Here is a 17,363-nt window from a genome sequence, read left to right as displayed (position 1 = left end):
CACTTTTGAAGTTTTAAAATTTTTGGTCTTTACAGCACAGCAGAATTAAGGTGATTTCACGTTAGCTTATTCCCGTACCTAAGATTTGAAACAACTGCCGTAGGCTATATAGAACTATAAACTTACGCTGTTTATAGTTCTATATAGCCTACGTCATAACTGAAGGGCAGATATGCTGTCCACTTTTCAAGGGGGCACCCTATTAGGTGGGTCAACGTTGCTCCCACAGTAAGGACATATAGTACAGAGAATAAAAGAACATCCATGCCTTGCCCGGGTTTCGAATCCAGAACCTTTCTGATGCAAGACCAGTTTCGAGACCCCTTATACACAGGTCATTCGGCGAGGAAGGCAAGGCGAATTTGCGGAATCTCCCTAATGTTGTAAACCGGTAAACAGTTCCTCAAATGATTAGATATCGGAACTTTAATTATAAAGACTAAAAATTTCGAAGTATATTTAAAATTCTTCAGCCATTGATTAAAACATTTTTAATAAATAGAAAACATCTTAAAACGTTGTGAAAGTTGAAGTTTCTATAATTAATTTTGGACCTACGATCTTGTATTGAGCTCATACAGAAGCTTTCAGTCTAGATTTTTTATCGAAAAACTAAGTTCTCAAAATCAACAATCGAGCAATGCGGCCATTTATATTTTCAGACTTGAAAAGCATAAGTCAATCAGAAAATTCGAGCAGTTTTTAAAACAAGCTTTGGTGTTCCTTGCCCTTGACACTTTTAGAAATTAAAAAATTAGCTTTTACGGACGTCTGTAACAGCAAGCATAAAAATAGAAACTGAATCTGTGAGGTATTACCAGACTTCATTCACTTCAAAAACACATCAAAAGGACTCCTTTTTAAGTATTTTTTGAAGCGAATGAGTTTTTCATCAAGCAGTAACAATCTAAGGTTTGTACTTAATTTGTAATTAATTGAACAAGGAACAATATATTACGAGGTTTCAGCCAGTCCTTACCGGAGTTTATCAGTAAGCTTACAGTATCTAATATTTCTTTGACATTAAAAAACTTAAATTTAGTTTTAAAAAAATTAATTTCTTAAAAATCCGCTAAAACATCAAAACTTTTTAAAGAAACATGGTTAAAGTAATTTCCAAACTAGCTCAGAAAAATTAGCATTTTACTTTTTAAAAAATTACCAACGTGATCTTTTGAATTAATTTACCGTGAATAAAAAAAGGACAAATAAAATATACAGCAATCAATTCAATTTCGTTGTAATCTAACATTATATTAAAAAAAATTATTCTTTGAATAGGTTGAAGCAAAGTATATTTTAAACTTAATTTGTGAAATATTTCACCGAATTGTCGTCAATAAAAGACATATTTTGCCTCTTCCGTTTAATTTAGGAATAAAATCATGTCGTTTTAATTAAAGTACATGAACTATGATTTTATGCGAAATTTTTTAACTCTGTATAAATAATTTCATTTTTGAGTGATACGCGAAGCATTTAAGCATTCTGAGGAGACGTAAAATTACATTTTAAACTATACCAGGACAGATTTAAAACATCTATTGCATAAAAGTTAATGCCAAAATTAAAAAAGTTAACGCAAACGAAAATTCAAAAATAAAAGGAATATGAAATTTTTTAACAAGTTTTGTACGATTGTCAAGAGACTAAGCGAAAGTACCAGTGAAACACCACGACAAACGTGTCTCAAAACATGACAAGAGTTGCACTGCCTAAAATAGAAGTAAAGAAAAGAAAACACAACTAACTAACTAACTAATCAAGTTTTTCAGAGTACCTATCCAGGAATGGATATCTGCTCTTTCATCTAAATTGAAGAATATGTGGTGGAAGGGAAGGGAGGTGCTGCGTTAACATTAAGTTAAATCTCAGAATGAACAATAATTGGTAAAATCAAGTCTGGGTCATACATAAAAATAAATCGCAAGTTGATACATAATAAAGTGAACAAATTGAAGATAAAGATAAAGGAAGAATATTTACACTATTTAAAAAAGGGGGAAGACTCCCTGTGCACTCTCTCGCCTCCCCCCGGTATAGATGGGCTTCATTGGTGCAGAGAACACAGTTTGTCTAGGGCAGTGGGGACAGTCATGATTATCCGAAATGCTTAGAGAGAACACAACGAGAAAATGATGCACTTTAATGGAACGATCACTACACGAGGCAACGCTTCGATCAGCCGGCTTTTGTTCATATCCGAATTCACAAACATTACGTTAATGGGGGCCTCCCTGGCCGAGCGGTATCACCCGCCAAACGCCGTGTGAAGCTGGAAGGTGGCGGATTCGAATCCCGCCTTAACCCTGGATGTTTTTTTTTGTAATGTCCTTCTCTGTATTGTGCTATCTGTCCTTCTACTCGACAAAAGTTCATAAGCTTTTTTGGAGCACACACGTCTGCAAATGTATGTTGTATCAATAAACAATTACGTTGTTGTTGTTGTTAATTTGCGTCGCACTAGAGCTGCATAATGGGCTATTAAACAATTACGTTATTGCCGTCAAGGGGGCCTCCCTGGCCGAGCGGTATCACCCGCCAAACGCCGTGTGAAGCCTGGAGACGGCGGGCTCTAATCCAGCAGTAAGCCTGGATGTATTCTGCTTGTTGTCATTCTCTGAATTGTTCTATCTGTCCTTATTCTTGACAAGGACTTATGAACCTAAATTGAGCACCTGCAAATATATGTAATTTAATAAAGTGAAGTGCCGTCAAGTGTGGAGGTGGTGGTTTCGACACCTACCTTAACCTTCTAATTGACAAAGGCTTATTAGCCCTAATTAAGCACACAAGCCTGCGAATGTATTCTCAATAAAGAAAAGTGAGGGATAGACTCCCAAACAATGATCTTCGAATCCCTTTGTATGTCTCCGCTTTCATTTCTTCTATTTTAGGTGGTTCTTTGTATCTAGCACACACACACACGCGAATAAGTAAATAAAAAGATTTTATGTGGTTAGGGGGCGTTGGGTGGAAGTCAGAGGAATCATGGGTTCGATCCCGTTCGTCCGTTCGAAAGGAGAGTGGGATCAAGTACCGATGTAAAGATAGTGGGTTCCAATATTACACAAAAGAGAGTGGACAATAAAAATTGATCAAATGATAGTGGGTTCAGTCTCCGAATAAAGGAGATTTAGTTTGAGTACCGATGTAAAGATAGTGGGTTCAAAATTTAAAAGGATGTGGATTAAAGAAATGGAGCAAATGGTAACGGGTTGAAGCAATGATTAAAGGAGAGTGTGTTCGAATAACGATGTAAAGATAGTGGGTTCAAGATTTAAACAAAAGAGAGTGCATTCTAAAAATTGATCAAATGGCAGTGGGTTCAATTACCGATTAAAGGAGTGGGTTCAGTACCGATGAAAAGACAGTAGGTTCAAATTTAAAAGAGTGTAGATTAAAGATAAGGAACAAATGATAATGGGTTGAAACACCGATTATAGGAGAGTGTGTTCGAATAACGATGGTGGGTTCAAGTTTAGAACAAAAGAGACTGGATTATAAAAATTGTCCAAATGGTAGTGGGTTCAAGCACCAATTGAAGTATCGCAGGTTCAAATAGAGATAAGAAAAAATGTGGGCTCGAGTAGCTAAGAAATATTATTGGTTTGAGTAATTGTCAAATGAATAGAAGGTTTGAGTAAAGATAAAAATGAAGTGGGTTCGAGTGTCGATAACAAAATAAAGAAAGTAATGAAAGTTTGAGTATTTATCAAAATGATTATGTTAAGTGGAGTGATCGTTAAGACACGGTTCCTTGCAGATCACCGAAGTTATCAGCAAGGCCGAAGCTGGCTGTGGTCAGTGTGCGGGTGGGCGACCACTTCACTCTGTCTGCGTAGGGACAGAGGGTGTGCTGTATGGGTCCTCGTTAAACTGTTCTACCGTAAAGTGCTCGTCTTCGTGTGCAGGTCACCGGGCTATCGAAGCGGGACTGCCATCCCCTTTGCTGAGGATCAAAATTGTGATGGCATGTCTTTGGATCATCTTCAGGGATGTTTCCCAGAGCGTCGCCAATAGCCCATTGTGCAGATCTCATTTAACCAATGGACAGAGGAGCGTAAACAAGTGCATACAGTCGCGCCAAAACAATAAATCACCTGATAATTAGGACTTTACATAGAATCTTAACAGCTAGTCTAATAATATGGCCATAAGGGAATGTACAGATAAGAAGATTTAACGTGTATCAGACACCATTCTTCGGCCGACTGGGATCGAACTCTTGGGCATGGTCCCAGTGTCCTACCAACCAGACTATCACGGCCCAAAGGTACTTACTTATTGAAATAAACTTAAAGGGAGCAATGGTTTAACTCATGGGAAAATGGTACTTTTTCAACTAAAAGAAAAGTTAAAAAAATCATCATAACGCCAATGATGCTCCATTAATTTTAATAACAGATTTTAATTAAAATAAAAAATGAGTTATGTACTAAAAAGCAATTTTAATGGATAAAGTTACTCATTAGTATAGGAGAAACAAACAAAAAAAAAAATCGCCGTAATTTCCATTATTGACAACATTTATTTTGGTAATAAGCGTCACTTGGTATTATCGCATTCGATGTAATTTAGATACCAAATATTCTAATATGGGTGAAAAGTATTACATTACTATATTTGATACCTATTAAAACCTCCCCAAATGTTGGAAAAGGATTTTAACAGCCCTCGAAATGAATAAATTATTTGATTGTGTATCAAATTCTGAATATCATGAATTGACCTCCATAATAATACTTTTTTATGTTTCTTTTGATGACTAAAAATCTTTTTTGCTTAATGTAATAACGTGAAGCTACAATGTCAGGTCAAAATTATTTTAGCTTTATTAGAGAGCTACGTAAACGCCAACCTTATTTTCGGTAGTGATATTGCGCATGACCAAAAATAGCGTCCGTGTGTTAGTTTTAACGTAAATATTTTAAAAATAGAGATAAAAAAAACACACAAGTTTGGAACAAAATATTTTTCCTCATTGAAGTTTTAGTTTCGGATACTTGTGCGGAAGGATGTGCATGAAAATTAAGTCAATGCTACTAAAAAGAGCGCACGAAAAGATCTGAAAGGAGACCGATCGAATTTTAGAAATATTTTTTTATGTGATCATCTTAGTTGGCCAAACAGTCCAATGTGAGCCAATGCCTTCCTCCAAAGATTTCTCCATAACGACTTCCGATTTATTTTTGATCTCCAATTCTTTTCATTCATTGCAGGAAAATCGGACTCCACTGAGTCAGCCAGTCTCAACCCCGCTTTCTCGTTCCAGTGGGTCAAAAAAGCAGCATCTTTTTTATTGTATTGTCATCACTCATTATTCCCTGGAAGGATAACATCACATATCTAGGCATGGATCTTGATAAACGGCTTACCTTTAAAAATCACGCGAACAATATCTCACAAAAATTTAAAAAAATTAGAGCAGTTCTATTTCCCTTCTTTAACAGAAAATCAAAATTAAGCCTAAAAAACAAACTCTTACTCTATAAAATGATCCTTCGCCCCATAGTTAGCTATGGATGCCCTATCTATGGTGGTGTTGCTAAATCACACCTGAAGAAAATACAAACCCTCCAAAATACAACGTTAAGAAGCATCACAAATGCACCGTGGTACTACAGAAACGAAAAAATCAGTCAAGACCTAAATATCAAAAGCATTAATAACTACTTCCATAAACTAGCCACAAAATTTTACAATAATTTACCCCTTATTAAAAACGTTGAAATCCAAAATCTCCCAATTTACGATTACTACCACCAATCCAATAAATATAGACCTAGAACTGTTCTCAAAATAAACCCTTCCAACTAAATTATTTCATCAATTTTCACTTTTTATAAAACTTTCTTTTCTTCTTCTCTTATGAGTAGATTTATAAATCCAATTCTCGGATTTCCAAGCTGAAAGTTCAGAAAAGTCACCAGATGGAAGCACCTTACGGTGCCCGAATAGTTACACTGTTATAAGATAGATGACGCCACGAGATGGCAAAATATTCCTGTAGAAACGAAGAGGTCTAGACATTCCACTGAAGTTTTTACTTATAAACTTACAAAGTTTCTTGTTTCTTATGGTTAAAATCAGCTGCAAATTAAATTATTTTCAACTTTTGTCAATTGAATATCCAATTATTGTTCTCTCAACGTAAAAATATTTTACAAATTTGTAAATATCAAAATCCATATTGTTCCCCTTGTAAATAAATAACCCATTTCATACTTATATATATTGTGAACATCATAACTATTATGATCCCCCTGTAAATAAGTGACCCCTTTCATTTGCATTGTACATACTCATGTTATCATCATCAATTGTTTCCCCCATGTAATATACTCTCTTTATTGTTTGAATAAACGGGTGAGCCTTAAAAAAATGAATAAACCCTTTTCGGATGCATAGAAAAATTGACCTCCAAGGATTTCTAGAGATATTTCCATGACCTTCCACAGAGCGATAGGATCTCGGAACTAATCCCCCCCCTCTTTTTTTTTTTTTCATCTTTTAGATCTTTCTTTAAGTTCTCCCTAAGACTACTCAGATTTATTTTTATCACTTCATGTAAAAATTTTTCCACCTGAAGAAATCTTATCTCATCAGGCACAACAACTTTTCTACTGGGGATAAACACAATTGTGTAGGTGCCCCAAAAATTAATGTAGTTCCAGTTCCATCACTCATTCGAATCACATGGGCCATCCAATTCATTCTATTTATTTTATGCATTTAATAATATCGGGTTGTTTATAAATCTTGTACAGTTCAAAGTTAAATCTCTGTCTCCAGTTACTGTTTTCATTTACACCACCCCAACTATACCACGCAAAATCTTTGTCTCACATTTTGTGATACAATTTTCCTCCAGTTCTGTCATTGTCCAACCTTCAGAAGCATATGTCAAGACTGACCGGACAAGAGTTTTGTAGATGAAGAACTTTGTTTTTCTAGAATGAAACCTAGATTTAATAAATCTCCTCATCCCATTTTATGTGAATCTTAAATTATTCTAACTGATATGTATATATACTATATTTACTGTTGTATTATCTTAACTTTATTGTAATCGATTGTGAAATGCAATACTTTAAAAAAAATAATAATGGTTAAAAATTTGTAAATTCATAATAGAAATATAACTACTTGTTCAATTCGTAACCTTGGTCTGAATCAGCTGAAAGTATATACTTTCGCTATTAGTTTTCGATCTGAAAAAAATAGTATTCTTGTAATGAAATTAATATTTTTACACTATTCTTCTCTCAGAAATCAATCTATCAAAAGGAATACATTATCTATAATTAGAATAATGATGTATACTCACGGTTTTTACAAAATTAAAACTTATTCAGGTTCGAATCCCAGCGGTTTATACAAATTCACATCTAATGAGCTTGGTAACTTTCATCGAGAAAATTTGATCCTTTTAGGGTGATGATCTTTCAGGGCCTTCCAATGAGGTTCGAATGGCTGGTCGATATGAATTCCGGCTATCACAGTATTGACGTAAAATATCCTCAGTGGCAGACGGATCCATCAGGCTGGAAGGTGATCTCTGCGGGGTTAACTCTATCAAGAAGTTCTCCACGAAGGCAAATTTCTCCCAATCCAGGAATGCCCTTGTCTTCTGGATTGGGTTCCAAATGACGGACCCAAAACTCTGTTGGCTGTTTAACGACGGTTGAAAAATAAAATAAAATCCTCATACGGTTCAATTTCTGTTGCGAATTAATTTCTTGTTTTGTTGCGAAAGACTCATGACTGATTTTCTTCATTGGTATGGTAGAAAAACTGTCGAGGCTGCAGACCAAAAAACGCCGGCGTAATATTTCCGTCTTTACTTGAATGTTACCAGCTAAGTTCCCCCTTAAAGCGTACCTAATCTGGTGATTAACCCTTTCTAAGGTAAGATTAATTAGCCCCCATTTCGACCATTTTTAATTTAGGTTGTTAATGACTTTCTTGAAGTGTGTTTGAATAAAATTGGCAACCATTTCTTAGTATAAGAAAATGCAACATTTATAAAATTAATTTTACAAATAAAGAAAGTCCCGTTAAGACACGGTTCCCAGCAGATCACCGAAGTCAAGCATCACTGGCTACGGTCAGTGTGCGGGTGGGTGACCACTTGGATCAGCCTGCGTAGGGACCAAGGGTGTGCGGTATGGGTCCTCGTTAAACTGTGCTACCGTAAAGTGCTCGACTTCGCGTGCAAGTCGTCGGATTACCGAAGCGGGGGTGCCATCCCCTCTGCAGAGGATCAAAATTGTGATGGCATGTCTTCGGATCATCATCAGGGATGTTTTCCAGACCGTCGCCAATAGCCCATTGCGCAGCTCTAGTGCGACGTAAATGAACAACAACAACAAATAAAGAAAAATAAAAGTCAAAAAGTTCCGAATAGGTCGTGGTAAATATACTTACCCCCCAAAAAATAGTATCAAAATCTAAATTAATTTTTTACAAGTTAAATGAGTTTTTTTTTCTTATATCAATTACTATTCTTACATAAATTTCAATTCCGAAAATTCTTTAATTTACCTTTACTAGAAATAAATGGCCCACTAAAGGGTTCATTTGGTTGATCTGCCCAAGTGCAGAGTTATACCTTTAGGTCATATGACAATCAAGGTAAACAAAAGCTTGTTTATCTCATTATATCAACTCATTTTTTTTTAATTGTTTAACCGGATTACATATCAAAATATAAGTGAAAACTTCGTAAGTTCTAAATAGTTTGAATTCTTTGTACAAACTGCTTTTGTATTATATTTTATTTTATAGTGATTGATTCTATCAATGAATGCGTTTATTTCGTTCACTTCATTATTAAAAAAAATAACTAACTAATATTGTGCTGCTTTAATCGTACAGAAGCTTTTCACTTTAGGTTGCACAAAAACTCGAAACAGGTTAAAAATTTCGGATATTTTAACACTCTTTTTAATATAAATTTAAATTATGCGAAATAAAGGAATAAATTACTGCAATGGACATTACATGTTTCCTACCTTTTAAAATATCTCTATCATTACTCTTAATCGAATTATATTTAATAAAATCAATAAGTTAATGCTTATAAAAGCGAGCATAAAATTTTTTTGATTCTTTTCTCATCGATCTATATAACGGTTCATTTCACTGTCACGCCTCATCGAAAACAAAAATCTGTAATAATTAACTCTTTATTATTCATTTCTAACAGCAAATATGTGGTTACAATATTTCTCGCAGTCTTGTTGGCGATCGCCAAAGTATTTTCAAACCTAATATTGATTATGCGGCTTTATTTTGATCTTTCTTGGATCCCTTCTCCACGCAGCTGTGTCCGTTAGGAATAAATTTCAATTCACTTTCAATTTCAAATGTGAGGAGACTGGGGGTGCCGGGTCTCTCAACCATCATTGATGGTAACAAAACTATTTTATCGCTTTGAGGGATTTTCCTTTCTTTATGATTTGTGTATATGGCTATTTTGAATATACTTACTTTAATAAATCAAATTTTTACTTAAACGATTTTATTTATTTTCCTGGACTGTCCTGATTAATAGGATGTTAGTCCGGATACTTATGGCTTAAGGATAGTGAGTGTCCGGATACTTATGGCGAAAGGATAGTGAGCGTCCGGATATTTATGGCTTAAGGATAGTGAGTGTGCGGATACTTATGGCTTAAGGATAGTGAGTGTCCGGATACTTATGACTTAAGAATAGTGAGTGTCCGGACACTTATGGCTTAAGGACAGTGAGTGTCCGGATACTTATGGCTTAAGGACAGTGAGTGTCCGGATACTTATGGCTTAAGTGTCCGGATACTTATGGCTTAAGGATAGTGAGTGTCCGGATACTTATGGCTTAAGTGTCCGGATACTTATGGCTTAAGGATAGTGAGTGTCCGGATACTTATGGCTTAAGAATAGTGAGTGTCCGGATACTTATGGCTTAAGAATAGTGAGTGTCCGGATACTTATGGCCAGATAGTGTATTTTTTTTCGGCGAATACAAGTAATGGTCAGGTAAAGGTTGCACAACTGAATAAGAAAGAATACTATGATTTTATAATGTGATATTTATTTATTTAAAAAAAAAAAACTTTATAAAAACATTATACACAGTTTCTTCCTTGTATGATACAGACGACAACTCTTCTCATCACCTGAAAATAATGAAACGAAATTGAATGCAAATAGTCTCACAACTAATAAAAAAAAAATAGTTTCAATATAGAACGTCCTTGCGAACTTTTTTTTATTTATTCTAAAGACAGCTAAGTAGAGTGGGGCAAAATAAATCATCAGAGTGATTCGAATCAGTTCACTTAAGTGATTCGAATGTGTTTCAATAACCGAATCAGTACCCAACTTTATAGGAAAAAGGGGGGGGGGGGATATATCTTGGTGGTGATCTCATTTAGTACTCATAATTTACAATTTAAGTGCGCTGAAGACAACGGATTCTGCAGAATGGCCATGTAGTGTATACATGGCCATGGCCATTTTTTATACCAGTACAAAAATTCAGTTCCAATCCCCTAGTGTCCCGAGATATGTTAACTCGATTCTATAGGGGGGGGGCTATAATTTAAAAATGTTTTATTTTAAAAGAAAATTATTTGACTGACAGATAACAGAAAATTATAATTTAAAAGTGTCTTTATTATGTTTACAAACATACTAATATCTATAATACTAATATCATATTTACAACATATGTATGTTTACAAACATACTCCTTCATAATTTCTCAAGATAAATTCTTCTTTATCAATAAAACCAGAATTAAAATACAAATGGTGGCGTTGTTGATGAAGAGGATGACCGGCGAGATTTTTTATTGATGAAACGGAATAATTTTTTTTAGTTAAATAAGAACATTTCCGTTCAATTGAAAGCATAATTAAAAATGTTTTCACACGATGATGAGATGACCATCTCAATACAGTTGATGTACTACCATAACAGCAACCTGCACATCATTTTAGTAGCGGTGATTTCAGTAAACTATTTTCTAGATAAATTTTCTTTTAAAAAATGTACATTTGTTTTAAACCAATAAAATAAAAATTTATTATAATTTGTTCCGATCAAAGTTTTAATTACTTTAGATAAAAATAGTTTCCATTTTTGTAAATGTTAAAATTTATACTAGCGAAAAGCTTCACTTTGAAATATCCACCAAGCAACTCGCCAAACATTGTTGTATTATTGTACCATAAAAAAATCACTATGTTAATAATATGAGTTAATATGTAATTATTAAAAATTGGAAATGCTAGGGATAAATGTTTCCACTGTAGCAATATATTTTTATTATTCTAAAACGCAATTTTTTTTAAAAAAACTGTCTGCGTATGTCATAAATGAAACATTTCTCCAAATATGTAAACAATAATGATTTTTTTTTATTACGATCACTGGTTTCCTATTGGTCAAATGCTTTTTTGTTTCGACGTTAAACGCTCCAACATTTCAAATCATGAGTTGTAAAAGAATTAATATTTGTCGTCGGAATTGTTTTCAAATCAAAGACGTCACTTTTCCTTCCTCACTATTCATATTTATATTAAATCACATCACAGTCAATGCAGCAATTATAAGTTAATAATAAAAAGAATATAAAAATACTTTAAATTATTGTAATATGTAAATACATTAAGAATGACTGCTGGTGAAAAGCGGTCGCTATAGCAACGCATGCAATAACGACATATGCGCACTGTTTGCTATTACTGTTGAACACAGTTGAAAAGTGTGATGACGTCCAAATAAGATGCGCAAGCCATAAAACCCAAAACAAGAGCCAATAGGTGAAATAAAAATATCCCAAACTTAAATTTTTACTCATATTGGGTAATTTTTTTTAAAATTTAAAATTATCAGCCGATTTAAATCATTGAATGAAAAAGAAAAAAGAAGATCAAACCAAGTCAAAATTCTTGATCAAATCATCTTTTGATGGTTTCAGTGTGATTCACGACATCATTTGATGGTCATCCAATATTTTGCATTCACGGTGTGTGATAAGCCAAAAAAATTTTGCTCACTATGAGGGTTAACCATCAAGAGAAGAGGGTGGTTCCAATAACACATTTCCATGATGGTTTAATGGAAATTCTTGTTTGTTCAGCAGGAATATACAATCAAAACAACTTGTTGGACCATCATTAATCAGTCCTACATTGGAGTGAAGGCTACTTATGTTGGTTACCATCAAAAAATATAATGGTTCAACCATCAAGGTTATGTTGGTCCATTAGTGGAAAACCATTAGAAAGAGAAAAAATGACCGATTGAACTCTTTAAGATATGGGTGGTTGACTGAATGTAAACAATAACAAACTCATGAGGTGATGTGTTAAGGCCTGTTTAGACGATCCAATTTCTTGGACAGAGATTGATTGATATTGATGGAAACTTGTTTTGCTTTGAGCTTTGATCGTGTAAACAAACATCCAAGAACTTGGTCCAACTTCTTGGACGATAGTAGACCATGTTCTACTTTCCATCCAAGTTTTTTCTCCCTTAACCAATCAGCGTCTTAGGTTTTGTGACGTCAACAAGCTGGCAGCAAATTATGTCATTTTGTTGTGGGTTTTCATAAATTTTAGTCCAAATAAATTGATCTGTTGAGGTTTATTTGTATTATTATGATTTTATATGAATTTATTTAGTAATTTTAAACTTATGTAAGTATTATTTTATAATGTCGAATATGAACAATGCGCATGCGCAAGTTTTTCTTTCAATGAATCAGCGACATTCAAGAACTTGGATAGTGTCAACGAATCATCCAATTTCTTGGACAGAGAAATCCGTCCAATTTCTCGGATTCAAGAAATTGGACCGTGTAAACAGGCCTTTAAAACAGTCTCAAGGAAGTGTTTCATAAGAGTTCTAACAGGTCGTGAAACACATTTAACAAAATTAATACCATCTTTTGAGTGTTATCCCTTATTTGGCTATAGTTGTGTAAAATTCCTTATATTTTGGGCAGAATTTATGTGTCATTTGTTTAGTTGACAGTTTAATTGGAGGAAAAGAAACGTCATAATGAAAACATTGCAAGTAGTGGCGCGTTTGTGAAAGCTTTAGGCGTAGAAATCAATCGGAAGTAGTAGTAACCCGGAAGACTTAACCCCGAATGTCGATCTCCACCTGCTCTACGCAATCAACCATCCATAGCGACTTGTTGGGAAATTTTCACGCATGCGCTATGAAGCGCAAATAGCGTTAACGTTAAAGTTAGGAGGAACCGTAGTGTTTCGCAAAATGTATCTAATTATTATAAATATATCGAGAGGTGAAGAAACACTCAAAAATGTACCAAATTCAAAAATAGTTTGTAGAAAGTTTGGGGGAGATGTAAACGGTGAAAAATATATAATAGAATGTATACTGTGATGTGTATTACACAAATGAGCACTAAAAATACAGAAGATAACTCTCTGATAAAGGATAACGTATTCTAAATGCACAACTCTCTGAAACTATGTGAAGGAACCGCTTCTCTAACAAATTTTTATTTTTAAAAAATGCAAAAAAAATCAACCTATTTCACTAGCAAATACAAGAAACTGAAACAAAACATAATACACAAACTGAAAGGTGAAATTTTAATTTTTTTAGGCTCAAAAAATTACTATCAGTTTAATATCCTGAGTTACCTCTGGCAAATGAAAAAAAGTCTTTGCATGATAGTTTTTGAAACAAGGGACTAAGTAAATTCTGCAACCATCGTGATGATAAAATAGCACAAAACACAGTCCCACAATCCAACAGGCAAACAAAACTTCCAATCACAGCAGATTCCTTTTTTTATTTATTTATTTTTGCTTCAGACCGAGTACAAACGTGATGAAGCAAAACATACTGACGAATTTTCTCGGGATACTAAATATTTGCAATATATACATACCCGAGTTAACTCGGGATATTCAGGGATGCGGTTAAAAACAAAAATTTTCAAACAAACAATTATAAATTAAACAAAATGCAGTGAAAGCAATGACTACCGCCATTACGGCAAAGTTTCCACTGCAATAAAAATACAAAAATGGTACGTTTATAGCGAGGTTAAAATGACTGTCTTTCTTCTGATATTTTCTTTCTTTTTTTTAGAAAAATGTATTTTCTATTGTTTGAGGGAAGAATAATCTGATGAAATGGAAAACCTTTTTTTATACAATGCAGAAAAGCAACGTTTATGAGGCAAACATCCTTATTACACTTCAAAAGGATGTTCTTTTTGCTAAAACTCGACTTTTCAAATGACACCCAATAGGGTCAAAATTAACAGAATATGGTAAAATTTACCTTGCTTCAGGGTAACACCAAAAAGCTTTTTAACGAAGCGCTTTGACAAGGATTCTAGTAAAACTAACCAGTGAAGGAACACTTAAGCTTCGCTTACCTTTCAAAAAATCATATTAATTTCAAAATTAGTAATTTTAGTTATATGACAGTGTCAACATATTTGTTACTCATTACAAATTATGTAAAAAAATTGTAGAGAACTTACATAATATTGTTTTAAAGTTTTGGAGGTTCAAATAACAAGTAGTAAGAAGACCCAGTGAAGGAACAGCTCTGACCAGTGAAGGAACACCCAGTAAAGGAACACTTCATTTTGCTTATTTTTAATGCTCTTTATGAATTTATAAGCCATACAAATATTTACAAACAAGCCTATTCTTGAAATTATAACATAAAAATACTTTAAAAATGTTAACTTTTTTTTGTAATCATGAATTGAAAATTAAAGTGTCAACATATTAACACATATTGTTCATTCACTGAGAAATCTACGCCCAGTAAAAGAACATGCCTGTTCCCTCACTGGTTAGAAGTTTTTTTTTCTTATTTTTAACATACTTTTGATGCGGAACATCACTAAAAGTACAAGTTTATCTTTTGTTTTGATTAACTTAACTTAGAAAAAAAACCCAGGAAAGGAACACTTGTTCCTTCACTGGTTATTCATCGTTTGGTGATCCAGTGAATAAACACCCCCTTATTTCAGTACTTTATCATGCTATGATGCTTAAAAAAATAAAACGTAACTTCAATAACTATATTTTGAATTCTCTTTTTCACAGTGAGAAAAATAAAACTATTACATGCAATTAATTCCACTTCAAACATATAAATACAAACACTAACCTTATAATTTTTTCAAAGAAACAAGGTGTTGCAGAGATAATAACAAATTAAAAATTTTTTCCAGAGAAGTCTATTTGACCAGGTAATCCAAAACATTGCTAGATGACTTCCTATTGTTTGGCAGTAAGCTATTGTTACCAATCAATCTAAAGAAAAACTTTCAATTTCTTATTTTTAATCAATATATATGAAATGTTCCTTCACTGGTTGGTTTACCCTAATACAATTTAATTTTTTTATGAAATGTGGGTAATACATTAAAGCATAGCATAAAGACGTTCAATTTACTTTTCAGTTTAGTATTTTTGACTAGGTGTGTGGTAATACGAATTTTGAAGACCGAAATTTGGGAAGTAATTGCAAAATTGTCAAAGTACTCATTACCAGAATTATGTTTTTTTTTTTTTTTTTTTTTTTTTTTTTTTTTTTTTTTTAAACCAGAAATGTCATCACCATACCAAATTTTTTACCAAAATCTATATGAGACTCGAGTCTCTTGTTAACATCCGCATATAACGACGTATGGATAGTCGCTATAACGGTTAAAAGGATTACCTTTTCTTCTAAAATTGCAATCCTCTAACAATCGCAGTTGCAGGAACACATCTGTTTTGTGGATCGTCTTGGACGGGGGACGAATTCACCTGCAAAAATTATAAAAAGTTTTTAAGTTTAATTCCTTATTTTAATCGAGAATATCAGTTCTGTAATGACTGCTCTTAAAATGTAATTTTGGTATCAAATATGAGGGTCAGGTGCGATTTGTCGGATGTGAGAATGCAACAACAGCGCCATGTATATATATATATATATATATATATATATATATATATATATATATATATATATATATATATATATATATATATATATATATATATATATATATATATATATATATATATATATATATATATATATATATATATATATTAATGTAGATATATAAAAAACTAGAAAGTAAATAGATACCTGAAAAAAAACAGAAAGATTATCTAAAACTGAATTCTTTTTATGTATCTTGAAAAGCTATTAATTGGATGTTATTTAACATAACAAGATTCAATGCAAAATTTATACTAAATTAAAAGAGTTTAAAATAAAAATCATCCTTCAAAATTCATAAATGAAAAATTTTTAAATGTGAAGGAAAAAAAGAGTTAATACGGGGAAAATTACCTAGGTAACGTAATGAAAAGAGAGTGTCGATACCGCGCTCCCTCGGTCCCTACGCAGGCTGATCACCCACCCGCATACTGACAGCAGCGTGATGCTTGACTGCCAGTGAACTTAATACAGTATGAAAAATATATATTAAAAAAAAGTCCTTTATCATCATCGTCCTAACCCTCCTAATCACTAACTGTGAAGTAAGGTAGAATGAAAAATATTAAAACTTGTTTTATTGCCTGGGGTGTTTTTCATGATTACCCTTCACTGCTTTGTGAATTAAGCAAATTTCTGATCTTTTTTTTTCATTCGTTAGATTTCTACAGCGTTTTTGATATTTTCCCTCGATCTGTCTCTCCTAATGTTTATTTTTGATGAAGATTCTAAAATATATAAAAAGGCTATCATTAAAAAATTATTCGGATAGCTACATGTATAAATAAAAATGATTTTATTTTTGCCTGTCTGCATTGAGGGTTTTAATATCTAAAAACAATTCCCAGTGATCCATAAAACATTCAGCCGTGATATTGGCTAATAGCTCTAATCGAAAAAGTTTTTTTCTTCATGCGTTCTGTAAAACTAAATTATTTTCTTTTTATCAGTTATGCCAGGTAATCTGAATGATCAGTAGCAGAGGATGATTATGTCATACGTTAGCATTTTTAAGTTTCACGGAAACCATGAGTTTATTTTGTTTATAGTTATGCCTTTAAAACGTGTTACTATGAAACTAAACAATTTAAAAATGGACGGTCTAAAAAAATACTTTTTGTACTAAAAGTAAAATGAATGGACGGTCTAAAAAAAATACTTTTTGTACTAAAAGTAAAATGAATGGACGGTCTAAAAAAAAAAACTTTTTGTACTAAAAGTAAAATGAATGGACGGTCTAAAAAAATACTTTTTGTACTAAAAGTAAAATGAATGGACGGTCTAAAAAAAATACTTTTTGTACTAAAAGTAAAATGAATGGACGGTCTAAAAAAATACTTTTTGTACTAAAAGTAAAATGAATGGACGGTCTA

General features: G+C 33.0%; 1 protein-coding gene across 1 annotated transcript in view; it reads right to left on the bottom strand.

The window, feature by feature from the left end:
• Positions 1 to 10,059: 10,059 nt before the first annotated feature.
• LOC107447791 (uncharacterized) overlaps positions 10,060 to 17,363 on the bottom strand; it is a 30,684-nt gene continuing 23,380 nt past the window's right edge. Inside the window, exons 6-7 of the mRNA XM_087152474.1 lie at positions 15,721 to 15,809; positions 10,060 to 10,163 (exon numbers count right to left, since the gene is read on the bottom strand). Of these exons, the coding sequence (XP_087008600.1) occupies positions 15,745 to 15,809 (65 nt within the window). The 3' untranslated portion in view covers positions 10,060 to 10,163; positions 15,721 to 15,744. The remainder of the gene's footprint in view (positions 10,164 to 15,720; positions 15,810 to 17,363) is intronic.

The sequence above is a fragment of the Parasteatoda tepidariorum genome, chromosome 1 (assembly GCF_982258835.1).
Source record: "Parasteatoda tepidariorum strain Cologne lab strain chromosome 1, Ptep-v5.0, whole genome shotgun sequence".
NCBI classification, from domain to species: Eukaryota; Metazoa; Arthropoda; class Arachnida; order Araneae; family Theridiidae; genus Parasteatoda; species Parasteatoda tepidariorum.
The sequence above is the reverse complement of the archived record's forward strand: the minus strand, read 5'-3'. Positions and strand labels throughout refer to the sequence as shown.